At 48.3% G+C, this 19,235-nt stretch overlaps 1 protein-coding gene across 1 annotated transcript in view; it reads left to right on the plus strand.

Annotated features, from left to right (window-relative positions):
• Nucleotides 1-13,463: 13,463 nt before the first annotated feature.
• ACSF2 (acyl-CoA synthetase family member 2) overlaps nt 13,464-19,235 on the plus strand; it is a 35,081-nt gene continuing 29,309 nt past the window's right edge. Inside the window, exon 1 of the mRNA XM_039227955.1 lies at nt 13,464-13,635. Within this exon, the coding sequence (XP_039083886.1) occupies nt 13,508-13,635 (128 nt within the window). The 5' untranslated portion in view covers nt 13,464-13,507. The remainder of the gene's footprint in view (nt 13,636-19,235) is intronic.

The raw sequence follows: 19,235 nt of genomic DNA on the forward strand, positions 1-19,235 counted from the left end.
TCATTACCCAGCACAGTGCGGGGAAAGGAGCCTGGAAGAAGGGAAGACAGCAGAAAGGGCACCACAGAGGAGGTGGCTTTGATGAATGGGTCAGATTCAAATGGGCAGAGTCACGCAGGCCAGGGAAGCAGGGCGGAAGAGTGAGCCTAACAGAAACTGCTCACTTTGAGAAAGAGTTGATTGTTGTTTTTTTTTAATTCCTAAAGCAGCCTCATGAGAAGAAAGTGGGGCCTGTCATCTGTGGGCAGATTTTTCCTTGGGCACAATAGACGGGCCCTGGCCTGCAGCCCCCAAACCAAGTGCCACCTTGTGCCTGGATGCCCAGGTTGTTTGGGAGAGAAGAATACAAGAGCCATGGCCCTCGAGAAGGCAACGCCCAGGACCAGGACAGGATCTCTCGAACCTTCCTGGAAGAAACGTGGGCGTCAGCCCAGCGCCATGACTGCTGGCTCTCATGCCATCGAGGCAAGTCCACTCCACCTCTCCAAGCTCCTGTTTCTCCTTCTGTAGAATGGGGATAACAAAATGGGAAAGCATGTTAAGGACCCATAGAGAGACATATGTGAGTAAGAGCCAAATCACACTATGCAAGTAGTCAGCTTTTCTAAGAGCAGTGAGGTCTCTTCCTAGCTTGTCCCCAGAGACAGTGGTGGGTTGAAAAAAAGAGACTCAAATAGCCCTTGAGGATGGGAGCCCCTAAAGTACTTTTTAATACAAATGAGCTCCCTACATGGTTCATTTATTTACACAGACTTGCTTTAAATACTTCCACAAATAGATATGCCATGTTCACCATAGATCAAATTCATGTGGAAGGATAAATGTACAAGAATTGCCAAGAACACTTCGTGGAATTAAAAAAAAAAAAAAAGGCCACAAAGGTCCTGCCAACCAGATATTAGACCTTATAGTAATGCTTAAAACAATATAGCACGGATAATAGCCAGGTACCAGTGGGACAAGATAGAGAAACTGGAAACAAATACAAATGCGTCTAAGCCCTTAGTATATAACTGAGATCACATTTAAAGTCAAAGCCATCAAAAGGGGAGTTGAATAAAGCAGAGTGTATTTTTGCAATGGAATGTTACTGTACAACATTCTCAGCATGAAAGACAATGAGTAGAACCATAGGTATTGACCTGCAAAAAAATGTTGTTTGTGGTCAAGTAAAAAGATGCAGGTCACTGAGTAAGATAGATGCAAGGTGCAATCTCATTTTTAAAAAAATTTTAGGGGTACCTGGGTAGCTCAGTCACTTAAGCATCTGAAACTTGATTTCAGCTCAGGTCATCATCTCAAGGTCATGAGATCAAGCCCCAGGTCAGGCTCTGCTCTAGGCCTGGAGCCTGCTTGAGATTCCTTCTCTCCTTCTCCTTCCACCTCTCTCTCTGTCTCTCAGGAGAAAAAAAAAAAAAGTAACTGACATTATTTTTAGACTTGCAGAAAAGTTGTAAGGATAGAAGAAAGAATTTTTGAGTACCCTCTACCCAGATTTCCCAACTGCCAACATTTTGCTACAGAAATATATACATATTGCTGATCTATTTAAGAGTATGCTACAGGGGCGCCTGGGTGGCTCCATCAGTTAAACACCCAACTCTTGATTTCGACTCAGGTCATGATCTCATGGTTCATGAGATCAAGCCCCACACTGGGCTCTGCACTTGGCATGGAACCTGCTTAAGATTCTCTCTCTTTTTCTGTCCCCTCTTCCCCCACTCATACTCTCTCTCAAAAAATAAAAAATAAAAATTTAAAAAATCACAAAAAAACCCAACAACACATGCTGCAGACATGATGCTTCTTTATTTGTAAATACATTGGTGTGTTATCTCCCAAGTATGAGGAAATCTCTTTATAACTACAGGACAGTTATAAAAGTCAACAAACTGACACAGATCAATACGACTAATCTATGAACTTAATTTAGATTTCATCAAATGTCCAACACGATCTCATTTTTGGGAAAAAATATATATAAAGGGAGGGGATAGAGTAACACACACACACACACACACACACACACATACATGTTTGTATGAGCCTAGGAAAGGTATCAAAGAATATCTATCCTTTTCTTTTTTAAAAAAATTTTTTAATGTTTTATTTATTTATGAGAGAGAGAGAGAGACAGCATGAGCAGGGGAGGGTCAGAGAGAGAGGGAGGCACAGAATCTGAAGCAGGCTCCAGGCTCTGAGCTAGCTGTCAGCACAGAGTCCAATGTGGGGCTCGAACCCACAAATAATGAGATCATGACCTGAGCTGAAGTCAGATGCTCAACCGACTGAGCCACCCAGGCACCCCAGAATATCTACCCTTTTCATGTTGTGTGGGTTGAATATTTGTCACAAGGTGCATGTATTACTTTTATAATATAGTAATGTAGAAAATTTTAATATAAATAAATAACAGATGTATGAATAAAATTACCATATGTTGGAGAGAGACTTGAGATCATATCTCTATTCTGCCAATTTGGAACACATTACCTAACCTCTCCATCTCTCCATCTATGATTGGATTTCCTCAAACATAAAATTTCCACCTACTGAGGAAGCTATATTTTTAATAAAGATTAAATGGGAAAAAAGAGGGGCGCCCGGGCGGCTCAGTCAGTTAAATGTCCGACTTCGGCTCAGGTCATGATCTCACAGTTCGTGGGTTCGAGCCCCACATCAGGTTCTGTGCTGGCAGCTCAGAGCCTGGAGCATGTTTCAGATTCTGTGTCTCCATCTCTCTCTGCCCCTCCCCTCCTCATGCTCTGTCTCTGTCTCAAAAATAAATTTTAAAAAACTATAAAAATTTTTTTAAATAAATGGGAAAAAAGATACAAGAAATCCCCATTCCCTAGAAGGCATACAAGAAATGATTCCTGGGGTGTCCGGGTGGCTCAGTTGGTTAAGTGTCCGACTTTGGCCCTGGTGATGATCTCACAGTTTGTGGGTTCGAGCCCCATATCGGGTTCTGTGCTGGCAGCTCAGAGCCTGGAGCCTGTTTCAGATTCTGTGTCTCCCTCTCTCTCTGCCCCTCCCCTACTCATGCTCTGTCTCTCTCTGTCTCAAAAATAAATTTAAAAAACTATAAAAAAATTTTAAAAAAATAAATGGGAAAAAAGATACAAGAAGTTCCCATTCCTTAGAAGGCATACAAGAAATGATTCCTGGGGTGCCTGGGTGGCTCAGTCGGTTAAGCGTCCAACTTCGGCTCAGGTCATGATGTCATAGTTTGTGAGTTCGAGCACCACGATGGGCTCTGTGCTGACAGCTCAGAGCCTGGAGCCTGCTTCAGATTCTGTCTCCTTCTCTCTCTGCCTTTCCTCTGCTCACACTCTGTTTCTCTCTCAAACGTAAACATTAAAAAAATTTTTTTAATGATTCCTGTAAATCTGCCAAAATATCTTGTATGTTCCCACTTCCTCCTCTGTGCCTTGTCATTCTTCTTGGAGTAAGCCATTTCTGCAGATGCTCAATGGCTACTCCGTGCCCACACTTCTGTGTCTTGCTTTGCACTGGTGTTATTTGTCGAAATAACAATGATGGCGATGGAACCCTAGGGGAGTGCGTTGGGTGGCCCCAGGGAAAGGCTTTCCTTGCTCATCAAAGCTGTCATGATCACGTCCTGGTTCTTTCTGTGTGTGCTGTCTGGAACCGCCATCTTGGAACCGTGAGGGAAGACACTACCTGTACACTGCAAATAGCAAAGTGGCAAGAAGGGTTAGCTTGAGTCATTGGACCAGCTCTGGAAGCATCCTGACATGCGGTGAAGGCCTGAAAGGCCTCACTTCTTAATCATAGAGATCGAATCCCACCAAATGGAGATCCTTTATGTATTTTTTTATTTTACTTTATTTTTTAAGTAAGCTCAATGTGGGGCTGGAACTCACAACCAACCTTGAGATCAAGAGTCTCTTCTCTACTGACTGAACCAGCCAGATATCCCTGGAAATCCTTCTTGTATTTCCACCTCCAACAAATGTACGGCAGGCATTCTATGAATATTCCTTGTCTGAGTCATTCATTGGACTCAAATCACCAGAAGTATGTCGAGTACCTACCACATGCCACACACTAGCTACGGGCTCACTGAGAATAAAATCCATAATCATTATAATATATGCTCTGACTGTCTCTCTCATAAGACTTTACCTTATCTCTCACTCCCAAAAAAGCACTCTTTGCTCCCCTAACAAAACTACTAGCAACTTCCAAAGTCCACATGCTCTCTGCCTTCACATACACTTCCTCCATATTTCCTTTATATATATTCCCCCTAGAACACCCTAGATGTTCTACATTCTCCCCGGAACATCCCATCGGCTGTCCCAGTCTTGTCTGTGGTGGCTGCATGACAGTTCCCAGAAATGTCCACATCCTAATCCCCAGACCCTGTGAATATGTTACCTTACATGGCGAGAGGGACTTTTCAAATGTGATTAAGTTCAGGATCTTCCGATGGACAGATTACATGGGATCCCCCGGGTGGGCCCTCAGGGTAACCACAAGTGTCCTTATAAGAGAGGCAGAGAGTGATTGGACATATAGGAGGAAGAAGAGGCAGAGATGAGAAGGATGTGGCCAAACAAAGAGGGCCTGGAGCCACCAGTAAGCTGGAAGAGACAAGGAAAAATTCTCCCCCGGAGCCTCTAGAAAGAACTGTTGCAGGATTTTTTTTTTTTTTTAACCTCAGTACCCAGAGTTTGTTTTCTCGTTGCTTCAAAGAATGAAAAGGTAGACACAAAATGAGCTGCATTATACTCTATAATCTTAGAGTATAAGATTAGAAAGGAAGAATAGTATGAAAGCTCTCTTTACAGAGAGGGGACATTCAAAAGTGAATGTTACACCCCCACCCCCGACTATAGGCAAGAGCCTTTTATAAGGTTCTGGTCGCCACCCTCCCTTCCCTTCCCCCTCCTTCCTTCTCGGGTTCTGCCCTTATGGGCTAGATAGCTCTCGGTGCTGGGTTGTCCATTCTTGATCGGCTCCATTCCATTGCATGAGGGGTGGTCTGTGGCCATATTATTTGGTGTGAGTCATGTGTTGTATGGTCAGCCTACTGACCTTACGTATCATTAGGTCTTTTGTCAAATACCTGAGGGAAATCTGAGGGGAGTAGGAGGTGTCCATTACATTCTTTTTTTTTTTTTAATGTTTATTTATTTTTGAGGCAAAGAGACAGAATGTGAGCGAGAGAGAGAGGCACAGAATTGGAGGCAGGCTCCAGGCTCTGAGCTGTCATCACAGAGCCCAACGTGGGGCTCAGACTCACAGGCGGTGAGATCATGACCTGAGCCGAAGTCAGACGCTTAACTGACTGAGCCGCCCAGGTGCCTCCAGTGTGTGTTACATTGTGAAGAGGAACCTTATGCCTGAGGGGTCCAATAACACCTTATGTGTTTTTCTGCACCCAGGTGATGGGGTTTTGGGGTGATGGGGGGGTTCATGGGGTGATGGTGGGGTTTGGAGCCAACAGCCAAGAAAGAATTCTTGGAAAGGTCTTTGGCACAAAATGGTGATTTTATTGAAACACAGGGACAAGGCCCGTGGACAGATGGAGCTGCGCTGGGGTTGTGATGGGTAACTGATGATATACCCTCAGAATGGGCAGGGGTCACGGACAGCTCAAGTCTCTGAGGAATTTTAGAAGCAAGGTTTCCGGGCCTTTGAGGGGCCAGCTGGGTTAGGAGAACGCCATTTATTACCGTTTAGTAAAACCTCAGTCATGAGGCCGTTCAGATGTATATCAAGGGGCCATCTGCTTGGAGCACACCCATTAAACAGCATATATCTTTGGGGGGGTTGAGATAAAGGAAGTTTCCAAAGGAATTATTTTAAATTTAGTTTTTTTATATTTATTTATTTTTGAGACAGAGAGAAACAGAGCATGAGTGTGGGAGGAGCAGAGAGAGAGGGAGACACAGAATCAGAAACAGGCTCCAGGTTCTGAGCTGTCAGCACAGAGCCCGATGAGGGGCTCGAACCCTCGAACCATGATATCATGACCTGAGCCAAAGTCAGACGCCCAACCGACTGAGCCACCCAGGCGCCCCCTCCAAAGGAATTTTTATATGTCAAAGTAGACTTACAGGATCCTTGGGGGTCAGGATAATGTTAAGCCAAGATTCCCTTTTTCCCCTAACACAGTATCATCATTGAGGCAGCTGAGCTCCTAGAGGAAGGTCTCTTTGCCCGTTTCAAGGACTTGTCAATGGGTTATAGGCAGTAAGGGAATTTAATTTGTCATTTGCCTTAGTTTCCCACATCACCTTGGCAAGCGCTTAAATCCCTTTCCTTTGTTCTTGGGTAGCCAGGAAAGTCCGAGGAATGTCACATATTTCACCTGGTGGGCGGAGGGGGTGTCGCTGCTGGTTTGTACTTTGCCCTCACCTTGCCCTACGCTCCCTCAACACAGGGACCTCAGGTCCTAACCTTTCCCCTTTCCCTCTCTGCCTCCTGAATCCTATCTTTTCCTGTCATGGAACCAGCCAGTACCTTGACTTCAGTCCCATAAGACTCGCCTCAAGACTTCTGGCCTTCAGAAATGTAAGAGAATCAAGTTCTGTCTTTTTAAGCCACTAAATTTGTGTAGTTAATTCCAGCACTAATAGGAAACTGGTACACCGCTTGTTTTTCAAGGACTCAGCTCAGATCTCTAGGGGACCTTCTGCCACATGCCCAGGGAAGGCGCCTGTTCCCCGCGCCCCCTCTACCACAGCACTGGCCATACCGCATGCCATGGTCTGCTTCAGGGTGAATGTTCTCTGCTAGACCGTGAGCTCCCTGAAGGCAGATCCCCTGCCTCATTCGTACCTCCAGCTTGAAGACCCAAGGCTGTGCCAAAAAAAGACCCAACGAATGTCTGCAGAACCAATGAGTGGGTAAAGGAAGATAAATTCGAGTTGATCTCCTAACACAGGGTCTGTACCCAAGATTTCCCAGTTGAACTTCCTCCTGACTCTGACCCAGGAAAAGTAAAAAATTACATCATCCAAAGAAGATTGTTGCCCTGAACTCTTTACGAAAGCAAGGCTTTCACAACCTTTGGCAGCTGCTAGGGCTGTGGCTTGTTTGGTTTTCCAATTTTGAGCTGTCAGCAAGAAGACAGGGAATGTTTTAAGATCACGTCTGCCTATGTCCGCTATCAGTTATTAGTTGTGATCAAAATAAGTTTACTCTTCAGCGTGGTTCAGAACAAGTTCCTAAATTTCACTTTCGGTTTGACTATCAGACACAGCCATTTCTAGAACCATTGTTGTCAGCCTCGTTCTTTTGTTTTGGGTACTGGCTACCAGATCTGATGGGCAGAGCCAGCATTCTGTTGTCCCGGGGTACCGTCATCTCTTCTGTCAACGTGAGCACCTTTCCTCACCCTTCTCTCCCTTTTTCTCCACCACAATTGCCAGCATCTAGATTTCCCACCTCTCCTTTGTGAGCACTGCCTTCCTAACCAGATGGCTCCCACCTCAGATGCGCAGTGAAGTCTGTTTAAAGGGGATATTTTTCAGGGCGCCTGGGTGGCTTAGTCGGTTAAGCGTCCGACTTTCGCTTAGGTCGTGATCTCGCGGTTCGTGGGTTCGAGCCCCGCGTCGGGCTCTGTGCTGACTGCCAGCTCAGAGCCTGGAGCCTGTTTCAGAGTCTGTGTCTCCCTCTCTCTCTGACCCTCCCCTGCTCACGCTGTCTCTCTCTCTCTCCTAGAAATAAATAAAAATATTTTTTAAAAAGGGGGGGATATTTTTCATATACTCCTTGGAAACAGGCGATTACAACGGAGAGCGATGAAAAATTACACCAGAGGAAAGATATTTGTCCAAGGTCGTTGAGGGAAAAGGCAGTAGAGCTGGATTTCTTCCCAGATCTGACTCTGAGGCCAACTATGAGTCCAAGCAACCCCTTTGTGCTCATTGCTGTCCAGTGAAAAACCTCACCCAACATGCTAGTCCCTGTACACGATCGAAGACTCTTGTTGAGAAGGCTTCATTGGCCCGCTAGCAAAAAATATTATTAAGATAAAACATGCAGGGGGCGCCTGGATGGTTCAGTTGGTAGAGCATGGGACTCTTGATCTCGGGGTTGTAAGTTCGAGCCCCATGTTGGGTATAGAGATTACTTAAAAATAAAATCTAAAAAAAGTCTTAGGAAAATAAAAACAAGAAAAAGGCTTTTAAACAAAAAAGCATCAGTTCTCTGTCCCACCCTTCTGCCTAGTCGCACACTCCAAAGAGAACCTTTTCTTTTTATATAGTAGCAAAATAGACCTAAATAAAATGCACCAGTTTACCGTTTTGAAGTGGACACTCCAGTGGCATTAAGTACAATCACACTGTTATGCGACCGTCCCCACCAACCATCTCCAGAACTTTTTCATCTTCCCAAACTAAAATTCTATACCCATTAAATGCTAATTCCTCACTCCTCCAACTACCATTCTACTTCCTGAGGAATTTGACTACCTGGGTAATGTCTGTCCTTTTTAAGTGTCTTTTTAAGTGTTCTTTTAAGTGTTCCTTTGTGTTTACTTATTTTACTCACAACAATATCCTCAAGTAGCACAGGTGAGAGTTTCCCTTCTTTATAAGCCTGAATAACCATCCATTGTATGGACATACCACAATACGGTTTACCCACTCAGTCATCTGCCAATGGACATTTGGGTTGTTTCTGCCTTTTGGTGATTGTGAATAGTAACGCTGCTATGTGTGTACAAATGTCTGTTCCAGTTCCTACTTGCAATTCTTTGGGAGTACAAACCCAGAAGTGGAGTTACTAGATCATGGCGTGATTGTTTTTAACTTTTTGAGGAACCGCCATGCTGTTTTCCATGATGGCTTCCCCATTTTACGTTCCTACCGCACCGCACATGGCTTCCAATTTTTTCACCTCCTCACCAACACTTACCATTTTCTGTTTTATTTTATTTTATTTTTTTGTAACAGCCATCCTCATGGGTGGGGGGCAGTAGCTCGCTGTGATTTTGATTGGCATTCCCCCAAGGACTACTGATGTTGAACACCTTTATGTCTGTATTTTTGTACTGAGTATCATTTTCATGTGCTTATTGGCCATTGTAGGTCCTTGGAGAAATGTCTGTTCAACTCTAAACTCTTTCAACCATTTGTGCTTTACCTTCTGTTATTTGCCTCTAAATATTATAGCTATTCAGCCATTTCTTGATTTTCTGGCTGGTAGGTGAGGATTTGCACTGCTATGTCTCCTCCCCAAGTCGTCCTCATATAGTTTTATTGTCATTTTCATACACAGACTGGTTGCCTGTGCAACTTCACTTTTTTTGTACTGTTTATTTTTTGAGAGAGACAGACAGAGCACAAGTGGGAGAGGGGCAGAGAGAGAAGGAGGCACAGAATCCGAAACAGGCTCCAGGCTCTGAACTGTCAGCACAGAGCCCGACGCGGGGCTCGAACTCACAGACTGCGAGATCATGACCTGAGCTGAAGTCGGCTGCCCAACCGACTGAGCCACCCAGATGCCACCCTCCCCGCCGCCGTGCAACTTTAAATAACATACTCCTTTATTTCATGTTCCATCACCAATAGACACCGATAGCCCTCTTGACCATGCAAGTTAGGGTAAGGGTTTTGCCCACACCCTCCATCTTCTACCTCTTCCCTCTCAACTTTGGTCACATGTGACAGACACAGATTTGTAGCATTTACTTTCTGTTCCCTAACTGGGATGAACTCTTCTGAACTTTATTCATAGGTTGATACTAAGAATTTTTTCAAAGATCAATGAATGGTGTTTACTTTTTTTTTTTTTAATTTGAGAGAGAGAGAGAGTGTGTGTGAGCGGGGGGAGAGAGAGAATCTTTTTTCTTTTTTAAGTTTATTTGTTTGTTATTTTGAGAGAAAGAAAGAGAGCAAGGGAAGGGGCAGAGAGAGGATCCCAAGCAAGCTCCGTGCCGTTAGCACAGAGCTCGATGTGGGGCTTGAACTCACGGACTACAAGATCACGACCTGAGCAGAAATCAAGAGTCGGACGCTCAACCGACTGAGCCACCCGGGTGTGCCAATGACGTTTACATTTTGAGCCCGTTTTTGAAGCATGGAGGGAAGGACGTTGGCAAAGGGGAGGGACTAAGGGCTTTCTCAGGGTAGCCAGGGGCCTGAGCAAAACCACAGGCACCATAACCATCCAAGTCAGGTGTTGTCCTCAGCGGGCAGAAAGCCCCCTGGGAAGCTGTGGGGAACCGAATTGGTTGCAGGGATTGGATGGCAATGTGCCCTGCTCACCACTCTCTCAGAGAGACCCAAGAATTCTGGTCAACAGACTCAGGGGCTCCCTCATTGGCACTAGCATTTTCTTTCCTCCCAACTGTTCTCCCCTTTCATAGACCTGGTGCCTAGAACATCTCTCAAGGCTTTGCAGAGATGAAAAATAATTCATCCTCCTGGAAAAGGTTTGCAACATTGAACCCAGAGGAAAGTCTCAGAGTGTAGACAACAGGAGGAAGGAGAGGATAGAGAGAGAAGCGAACAATCACTGAAAAAGGGTCAAATGCTAAAAATGCTAATTCTGTGCCGCCACACCCAACCCTTTCCCCAACCCTCTGCATGAGGCTGGCGTTATTATCTCCAGGGTTTTTTTAAGTTGAGAGAGAGAGAGAGAGAGGACAAGTGGGGGAAGGGCAGAGATAGGGAGAGAGAGAATCCCAGGCAGGCTCTGTGCTGTCAGCACAGAGCCCAATATGGGGCTCAAACTCATGAACCACGAGATCATGACCTGAGCTGAAGTTGGATGCTTAACCGACTGAGGCATTCAGGTGCCCCCTCCCCATTTTATTATATATATATATATATATTTTTTTTAGCATATATTTATTTTGAGAGAGAGTGCACATACAAGAGCACAAGAAGGGGAGGGCCAGAGAGAGAGGGAGAGAGAGAGAATCCTAAGCAGGCTCTGCACTGTCAGCACGGAGCCAGATGTGGGGCTCAACTGGGAGCCCAACTTGGGGCTCAAAGCGGAGCTCAACCTCACCACCCTGGGCTCATAGCCTGAGCCGAAATCAAGAATCAGACGTTTAACCGACTGAGCCACCCAGGCGCCCCTATGAGCTCCATTTTATTTATTTATTTATTTTAATATTTTTATTTATTTCTAGGAGAGAGAGAGAGAGACAGCGTGAGCAGGGGAGGGTCAGAGAGAGAGGGAGTGACAGACTCTGAAACAGGCTCCAGGCTCTGAGCTGGCAGTCAGCACAGAGCCCGACGCGGGGCTCGAACCCATGAACCGCGAGATCATGACCTAAGTGAAAGTCGGACGCTTAACTGGCTAAGCCACCCAGGCGCCCCGAAGTGTAGGGTTTTAAAGTAATGCAGTTTAAGACAGGGCTAGAGATGTACTTAGACAGCAGATGGTGAAGGGCTTGTATGCCGTGTTAGGAAGATGTAAGACAAAGAGAGNCTGAAACAGGCTCCAGGCTCTGAGCTGGCAGTCAGCACAGAGCCCGACGCGGGGCTCGAACCCACGAACCGCGAGATCATGACCTAAGCGAAAGTCGGACGCTTAACCGACTAAGCCACCCAGGCGCCCCAAATGAGCTCCATTTTAAAGATGACGACTTGAGGCTGGAGAGGTCCTTTTACTCGTCCAAAGCCACCAAGCGAGTACAGGCTGAGCCTTGGCTTGCGCTCACTGGGCTCACCTTGACCTTGGGCAAGTAGCTGAACCTCCTTGGGGCTGGGTTTCTTTTTCTTATATTTTTGTAAAGATTTTATTTCTAAGCAATCTCTATACCCAATGTGGGGCTCCAACTTACAACTGCAAGATTCAAGAGTCACGTGCTCTATCAACTGAGCCAGCCGGGCGCCCCTCCGTTTCTTCATCCGTAAAACCAGAGACACATTCCAAGGCCTGCCCGTTCCTTGCAGGGTAATTGTGAAGGGAGAGAACGTCTTCTAAGAGTATGGCTTGAGGAAGATATCCTGAAATTGGTGGCTGTTATTCCATGGCACTCGTGTCCGGGAGGTCAGGAAAGCCTGCCAATGGAGGGTTGAGGATGGAGCAAAGTTCAAGGAGGAACCCATTCTTCTCTTGCCCCAGAACTGACTCTCAAACTGGCAAGGAAACTAGAAAGACCTGTGAGATCCATAGGCATCCACCACCCCACAGGCCTGGGGGCCACCTGGCAAGTTCATGGCAAAGCTGACAGCCTGGGCTTGGGCCATGTCTCCGGCCGCTCTGTCCCTGGGCCAGGCTGTCCCAGTCAACGAGTCAGTGACAATGGGAAGGTGTGTCCTTGCCAGCTCAGCTCATCATCATTTCTCTGCTCCCCGGTCTTCCTTCCAGCCCTGTCCCCTACATGCAGAAGTGTGGAGACCGTCCCCAGGGACCAAGGTTTCAAGAGGATCTGAGGTCACTGTCAGGATGATGACGGGATGCAGTGTAGATTCCTTCTCAGGACCTCAGTTGAGTCAAAGTCCCCAGAGAAGGGCAAAGGTCTTCTCAGGCCAGGCTCCACCCCTACCTAACCTTTCTGCTTGGCCCAGATTTTCACTGATGTCTCTGGGGCAGGAGAGGGAAGGTCACCCTGCCAGGGCCTTTCCCCCATTGCTGTCCTCCTCCTCTGGAGAAAGGGTCAGGACAGCGTGGAACTGGCACGTGTGTACTCTCTGGGGCCCCGGCTGCCTTTCCCAGCCAGGACCAGAGGTGGAACAGGTGCGTGGGCTGAGCCTCCGTACACAGCTACTTTCCATTCTCGCCTCGGACAGGGTACGGAATGGTGCCCTGGGCCCGAGCTACCAGGCTTCAATCCCTGAGGCCACTGTACAAGTTGCACTGAGAGCAGGGGTGGGGGGTGGGGGTTGAGGCAGAGGCAGAGGCCCAGCGTGGGAGGCTGCCCATGGGAAAAGCGGGTACCAACTGGTGTCTCTTTTGAAGCTGACTTCTGGCCTCCACCTGGAATCGACCTGGATGGGGCTTGCCCTCGGCACCCACCCTTTGTCCGGGCCACCTCCCCACACCCCGCGGGCCCTCTGCTCCAGCTGGCACGCCTCAGGGCACTTCTCGTCGTCGCTGGCGGGCTCGCAACACGGAGACGAGCTGGCAGCATACACCCGCGCTCTAAACGGAGAGGTGGCGGGAGGGGAGGAGGGGAGGGGGGGAGTAATGGACGCGTCTGGGCCTCGCTCCCCGGCCCACACTCACGCCCCGCGCGCTCCCCCCCTGCAAAATCGACAAGCTCTTGAGCCCCCACACTCAGGCCCCCTGGTGGTCGCGAGCCGTAGCCCGGGGGGCCTTGGGACCCGCAAGGGAAACCCGAGCACGTCTTCGAGGTGGGAGCAGAGGGCCGCGGGTCCGAGGGGAAGGTGGCCCCGCGAGGAGCGGCTTCCTCCACGCCTCGCCCCGCCCCCCGGCCCGGCGGGCCGAGTCCTCCGCACCCCATAGGCAGAGGCGACCCTGCCCGCCTCCCCGCCCGCTCCGCGCTCGCCCCGCCTCGGCTCACTTTAAAAGTTTCCTGGGGCCGAGACGCGGGGCATAGAGAGCCATGGCCATCTACCTCTGGATGCTGCGCTTCGGAAGGCTGTGCGCCGGGAGCCCCGGGGTGCTGGGGCCCCGGGCCGTCGTCGCCCGGGGTTGGCAGGAAGCGAGATTTCAGGGCGTCCGCCCCCTCAGGTACTCGGCCCCGGGACGAGAAGGGGGCGGCACGGGCCCCTGGGAGTGGGGGGGGAGGGATTGGGGGCCCCTGCAGAGCTTTTCGGGGGGGGGGGCGATCCCACTCCGGCTGGCAGGCCCACGGGTGCCGCGCCCCCGGATGGCACACGCTGGGGGAGCAGGTACCCCGCACTCAGCGCCTAGGCAACAGGAAATGCTGGCCTGGCCGGAGCAGCCCCGCAGCTGGTGGCTGGCAGCGACACCGCACTGACTCCTAGCTCTGGTTCAGGACTCTAGGTTCTTTCCATTCATGAGCACAGAGGGCCAGGAGTGTGGGCCTTTGGCGATCGAGCCGGAGAAGGAGGGCCAGGGGCAAGAACACCTCTCTGAGCTGGACCCCCTTCAGGGATCAACTTGGGGATCTGTGGCTGGTCCTTGCCGGGCCGCTATGCCCAGCAGTCTCCCCTCCCCGCATTAGGGGCTGACAAACACTGCTTTTGCACCTTACCACCTTCTGGGCCTATCTGCTCATGTCCTAGGTGCAAGGGTGGGACGTGGGCTGGCGGCTTCCCATTCCTGGCCCCTTTGCTGCCTCTATAGCAGTGTAGTACGTGGTGCCGTCTTCCTGTAAGATTGCTGCTTGCTTCAGGAGAGCGGGGCTCCAACTGATGTTATCAGTGGTAGTTATCTTCAGCACCCAGAAGGGGGAGGCCTGGGCAACTACAGAGCCTGCCCTGGCGCCCAGATGGGCCAAGAACTAAGTTGGGGCAGGGGTGGGGGGGGAGTGGGGGGTGGGAAGAGGGAGAACAATGGGACTTCTCCTCTGAGAGAAGGGTTTGGTTAAACAAATTTGGATTGGGGCGGAGGGGATTGGAAGGAGATACAAATTCCTTTTTTGGCTAAAGCTTCAAGATCAAAACATTTTGAACTTGCTGGTTCCGATAACTAGAAAGCATGTGGTGCCCTAAGATCGGGCTATGCTTGGTTTTCTGGGAACACCCGGTGGCTCCAGGCTGCTCAGTAGATGGGATTGTGATGAAGACTGGGTTTTCTCCCCGTCCCTCCCTAGGCAAGTTCTGTCATCGCTACCGCTGGCCTCCAAGCCCCACCTCTGGGTTCCTCCGCGTCCTGTTAGAATGTGAGGACCCTAAAGAAAGCTTCTGCCCCCCCCCAAAAAAAACTGTACATGTTTCACAATGCTAAATCAGGCCGATTCCTCACATTTGATGTTTTTATGTGTAAACAAAGCAAGACCCGTACCTTGTCCAGGCCTAAACAATATCAGGGTAGGGGTGCCAGGCCTCAGAGAAATTCCAACTCTGCACCAGGAGATCCATTTGTCCAGAGAGAGAAGGTTTCCCGAGCGCTGGACCTAATTCCTTCCCATCCCTTTCCACTCCCTTGTTTTCTATGGACTATGACAATTTGGCTCAAGGTCACTCCCACTTTCCCCTTCAGAAACCCTCAAGAGTCTCAAGCATCCACTAGATATTGCGTCATGTCAAGCACCTGGTGGGTGCTGTGGGTACAGAAGCCGAAAACCCCAGGCCCCCAGGAATTTGCAGTTTAGTGGGGGAAAAGCTAAGTCAGGAGTTCACTACTCAATGCTCTGGCGTAATGGTATGTAGGAAGCTTCTGGCACTCTGTTCTCTGCTTTTCCTAGTTACACACAGAACTTGCTTTTCTGCTGCCCAACCACCCCCTGCCCCAGGCCTGTTACTTATCAGATTTGGCTCTCAGGAAAGAGCAATAACTTTGAAGCCAGCCTGCCTTGGGTTACAATCCTGTTTCCTCCACCTACTCACTGCCTGACCTGGAGTGCATTATCTAACCTCTGAGCCTGTTGAGTTTGTCATTAATGCTACCTCCTTGCTGGATGGACAAAGTCTTGCTCCTCTCAGCCTTCCCTTTGGGGCTGGGCCGGTCCCTGAGACCTTCAAATCGTGTCTGGGTAGGAATTCCAACCGATTTAAAAGTAGCGGAGAGGGGCGCCTGGGTGGCTTAGTCGGTTAAGCGTCCCGACTTTCGCTTAGGTCATGATCTCGCGGTTCGTGGGTTCGAGCCCTGCGTCGGGCTCTGTGCTGACTGCCAGCTCAGAGCCTGGAGCCTGTTTCAGAGTCTGTGTCTCCCTCTCTCTCTGACCCTCCCCTGCTCGCGCTGTCTCTCTCTCTCTGAGAAATAAATAAAACATTAAAAAAATTTTTTAAAGTAGCGGAGAATCCCCTTTTCAGTGACCTCTTTCTTGCACCTGGTTCTTCCTTCTGGCTGGTTGCCAAGGTGGTAGTTTCTGCCCAGCCACGATCCAGCCCTTGGATCTGCCAGGCACTCCCCTGCCCTTCAAAAATCGGTGTTGTTCAGAGCCTTTTCTCCCAGAAGCAAAGAGGAAGCTGTCTATTGCTCTCCAGATCTCCCCATCGCTTCCTGGCCTTTTGGCTAAGATCAAGTGCACATCTCCTCGACCACCAGCTCCTCCTCCTTGCCCACACATCCTTCCCCCAAGGGAAATGGATGGGGCTAGTCTGGGGCTTCAGGGAGCCTGGGAGGGAAGATTCTGTGATGAACCTGAGATGAGCAGGTTTTCTCCAGACGGACCTCTAAAGCCTGGGAGCACTCAGAGCTGAGAAAGACGGAAGGAACATTGGCTCACGCCTTTCAGAATTGGGAATGGTGTTCAGAGGTGGAGCCCTGGTGACTTGATGCTGATAGTAGGACAGAGGGAGAAGTGAGCTTCCTGGACTACCGTCTAGGGGGATGGCTGTAATCGGGTGGGACCAGTAACAGCAACTACAAAATGCTGACCCTGTATGAGGGGATCGTAGTAAGCCAGGAAGTGTTTTGGTGGGAAACCATAATGTCTGAAAAAATTAGGCTCTTCCCATAGTTCCCCAAAGATGATTAACGAGTGATCTGGTAATGATTTCCTTACGCATTACACATTACCAGTCTAAATGTAACAAAAGAAAATAAACTATGAACTTGGACATTGTAACCAGTGAATGGTGCACATCAGCTTTGGTTACCCGTTTCTGCCTGGCACCCAGTAGATGTGCAATCTGCTACGGAAGCTGCAGAGCAGAGACAGTATACAGATGAATGAACTTGTTTTCACTGAGTTCTTTGCCTAAAGGGGATCTATGGGGGAAGACCATAGATCCCCCTGATTCAAGGCAGAAAGGGTGCTGTTCCTTGGAAGAAGCAATCAAAGCAGGAAACAATCTGATTGGTGGGAATGGACCGAGGAAGCCTTGCTGGCAGGGCTGGAGTTTGAAGAAGTATGAAGCCTATATACTTGCATGAAATCTTGCCTGTGTTTGAACCCTTTGAATCCTGGGTACGAAGCCCTCCTAACATTCCCCACATTTCTACAGGCAGAAACTTTGAAGCCAAGCAGATCTGGGTTCAAATAAACCATTTTAGCTGGTACCTTTGGGACTAAGTTGAACTTGATCTTATCATATGTAAATAATGTTGTTTGAGAGCTAAAATAAGGTCACGTTAGGAAAATTCTTGGGGCCTCTGGGTGGCTCAGTTGGCTGAGCGTCTGACTCTTGATTTCCTCTCAGGTCATGATCTTGTGGTTCATAGGTTGAGCCCCGAGTTGAGCTCTGCGCTGTGAGGAGCCTGCTTGGGATTCTCTCTCCCCTCTCTCTCTGCCCCTCCCCCGCTCACTCTCCTCCTTTCTCTCAAAATAAATTTAAAAACTTAAAAAAAAAAAAAAAAGGAAAATTCTTAACTCACGGCCTGATGCTAAAGAGACCTTCAACCCATTGCACTGATGAGCTATTACACAAGGAGCCCTTGGTAACAATGGGCTTGTGCATTCCTATAATGACCTCAAGGCCCACAGTTCCACAGTTTAATAACCTTGTCTGGAACGTAAGAGGGAGACAGTTCCGATAGGGCGACTGCCTAAACCAAGCTGGACTGCTCGGGGTATATAACAGGCCTGTGCTCACACTTTTTTTTTTTTTTTGCGAGGGGGAGGGGAGGTGATCCTATGTTGTCCAAACCAAAGTACAGGATGTAATTTCATCTCTTGAGTAGGCCTTGCTAGGGGAGTGTCCTAATAAATGACAGGTACCAATAACCCCGCCAGGTGCCTCTCCCTCCAGAAATAAACAAGTCGTGTTTCCAGCTGACAAACCCTGTTCCGTGGACCTTGTTGTCATGTACGCATGTTTCTCGGCCTGGGAGTCTGATGACAGGAAAGTAGGTGCCATCCCTGTCACTTCCAACTCAGGATGGTGTTAGGCAAGCCACTCCGGGTCTCTGCACCTTGTTTGTTAAATAGACCATTTGGACAAGAAACATTCTACGTTTCTGGAGACATTCTGTGATCCCTAGAGAGGCTCGGCTTTGCGCTGAGTCCTCAGTCCTCCAAGTGAACAGCAAACATTGTGGGTTTTCTCTCTAGATAACTAAGGTCCTAAGTGAACCTCCTATTTACCTCGGCAGTCCCATCAAGGAGCAAGTGATCCTATCAGCCCCCACCCCTGGCCCCCGTGTGGTTTCCACAGAGGCTCTGTACAAGGGACCCAAGAGAAGACTTGCAGTATGAATGCCCCACAACCCCAAGTGTTTCAGGCTTTCAGAAGCATCTTCTTGAGTTTGCGAGAGTCAAATGATAACTTCCTGCCTACTTTTTCTATATACGCGTGAACACACTACCCCAGTGGTTTTACTCAAGATGCTAAAAAGGGAAGCTTCCACCGATATAGGGTATCTTGCTCACATCTTTATTGTGGCTCATGCTACACTGGAGTTCCTTGTCGTCTGTGTCCTTCATAAGTTGTAGACCCCTTCCGGAAGGTTATATTGGGTGGTGGGAGACCATGAAGCTTTATGGTATAATTACAGTGCACAAACCTTAAGTGTACAGTTTGATGCATTTTAACAAATGTATATACTCAACCCCCCAAGATATAGGACTTGCCCCTCACTCTGCCTCAACAGTGCTCTTCAACAGATACATCATGTGAGCCACAGGTGTAATTTTAAGTTTTCTAGTAGCCGTATTAACAAGGCAATGAGAAATAGGTGACATTAATTTTAATGATATATTTTCTGTAACTTAGTATATTCAAAATGTCATTTCAGCAGGTAACCAACCTTTTAAACATTTCTCATAAAATGTTTTACTTTTTTTTAAAATAAAGTTTTCAAATCTGATGTGTATTTTTTTTTAATTTTTAATGTTTATTTTTGAGAGAGAGAGAGAGACAGAGCAGGGGAGGGGCAGAGAGAGAGGAAGACACAGAATCTGAAGCAGGCTCCAGGCTCTGAGCTATCAGCACAGAGCCAGACGTGGGGCTTGAACCTACGAACCTGGCCACCAGACGTTTAACTGACCAAGCCACCCGGACACCCTTCAAGTTTGCTGTGTATTTAGAACACCTTCATTCAATAGCCACATTTCAAATGTTCCACGTCCACACGCGACTAGCAATTACTGTGTAGACAGCACTGCTCTAGAACTTTCTCCCTGCACATTTCCAATATATCTCCTTCCCTAACCAGAGGCTACCACTGTTTCTGATTTCTAGTCTCCATAGGTTAATTTTGCCTATTTTTGAACCTTAGAGTACATGCTCTTGTGTCTTCCTTCTTTTGCTTAAAAACCA

Source organism: Hyaena hyaena, unplaced genomic scaffold (genome assembly GCF_003009895.1).
Source record: "Hyaena hyaena isolate Hyena2069 unplaced genomic scaffold, ASM300989v1 scaffold_29, whole genome shotgun sequence".
Lineage (NCBI taxonomy): Eukaryota > Metazoa > Chordata > Mammalia > Carnivora > Hyaenidae > Hyaena > Hyaena hyaena.